This window comes from Alosa alosa, chromosome 13 (genome assembly GCF_017589495.1).
Source record: "Alosa alosa isolate M-15738 ecotype Scorff River chromosome 13, AALO_Geno_1.1, whole genome shotgun sequence".
In the NCBI taxonomy this organism is placed as follows: domain Eukaryota; kingdom Metazoa; phylum Chordata; class Actinopteri; order Clupeiformes; family Clupeidae; genus Alosa; species Alosa alosa.
This window is the reverse complement of record NC_063201.1, coordinates 21911463-21912722: the sequence shown is the minus strand read 5'-3', so window position 1 is coordinate 21912722 and position 1260 is coordinate 21911463. Positions and strand designations below refer to the sequence as shown.

The following is a 1260-nucleotide window of genomic DNA, read 5'->3' as shown; positions in this document are numbered from 1 at the left end:
GAAAGGATGTGAATGTAAAAATAAATATATTGGTCGTCTGATGTTCTGAAACATTTTACTTAACTCATTCAACTATAGCCTACATATCCCTGATGACACCTAATATAACATGGAACGAGACAGCGCTGCATTACCTCGTAAACGAAACATCATTTCTCTATCCATAGAGAACCCCAGCTTGTAGATGATACACTGTCTGCGCCGAACTGTCACAATCCGTCCGCATGGCCTCACCGTTCAGCTCGCAGTTGTTATGGCTGCTCACGCCGCTTGGTCTCCGTGCCTTGTCTGTGCTGACGTCACACGGCGCACCACGAAATCAGTCCGCCTCCAAACCCTAGCTAGGCAGGGAGGCAGAGCTGTACGTCTCCTGTGGGCGATCAAGGCAAATTTGAAACTGTCCTCCCTTAGCCCAGTTGTACTTCCTTCATTTGAGCAGTTCTATGTCAGTCGTCGGCTGAGAGGAAAGCGTGGAGAGCGTGGCTCTTCACTTTCACAAGACTGAGAGGAGGTATGGCGGAGCGGACGTTAGTTAGAAAACAACAGCCAAAGCACATGAAGCCAAAACAAGAAGGGAGGCGAGTGAAGCTTCACCAGCTGGAAGGCAGCAACAACTAGCGCGCACGGAATTCTTTCAAAGTGACAGCCTTTTGAATTCGTTTAGGAGGACAAAGTTTTTGCGTAGCATTTTTTCCTTGTTTATTTCTGTGTTGTACAGCTTTGGACCTGATACTTTGTAGCTGTCTTTTTCATTTTGTGCTTGTCTCCTTGGCGTCGCCAGTGACATTGAGTCCTTTCTGTTGTTGATACTTTGTCACTTCAGTCAAATTTCACTTGAAAGTGTTATTTCTAAACACAACTCTTTCCCAGCCGTGTCACCGCTTGAGCCCTTTAATAATTAAAAAGTGAATCTGTGGAGTTGGCTTGACGGCAGGAAGCATGGGAGCCAAACAGAGCAGCCCTGCTGCTAACGGACGGATGAGGGCTTACTCGGGATCAGATCTGCCATCAAGCACATCAACTAGTAACGGAAACAGTCGGACTGCAGCCATGGGTATGAGATATGCGTATGGCGGCACGGCCCATGGAGCTTCAGGTGCCAGTGCCACCTCGTCTCACCACATCAGCTCCCGCACGCGCTCCGTTGGGGGCAGCGGAGGGGGGTCAGCGATCCGACCCCAGTCTGGTATCAACATACCCAACAGCGGAGCATACAGTTCGCAGGAGTCAGGCAGCAGCACGCCGGAGGAGAGTGGTGGA

At 49.8% G+C, this 1260-nt stretch overlaps 1 protein-coding gene across 1 annotated transcript in view; it reads left to right on the top strand.

Annotated features, from left to right (window-relative positions):
- Window positions 1-336: 336 nt before the first annotated feature.
- znrf2b (zinc and ring finger 2b) overlaps window positions 337-1260 on the top strand; it is an 88155-nt gene continuing 87231 nt past the window's right edge. Inside the window, exon 1 of the mRNA XM_048260353.1 lies at window positions 337-1260. This exon is cut by the window's right edge and continues 88 nt beyond it. Within this exon, the coding sequence (XP_048116310.1) occupies window positions 940-1260 (321 nt within the window). The 5' untranslated portion in view covers window positions 337-939.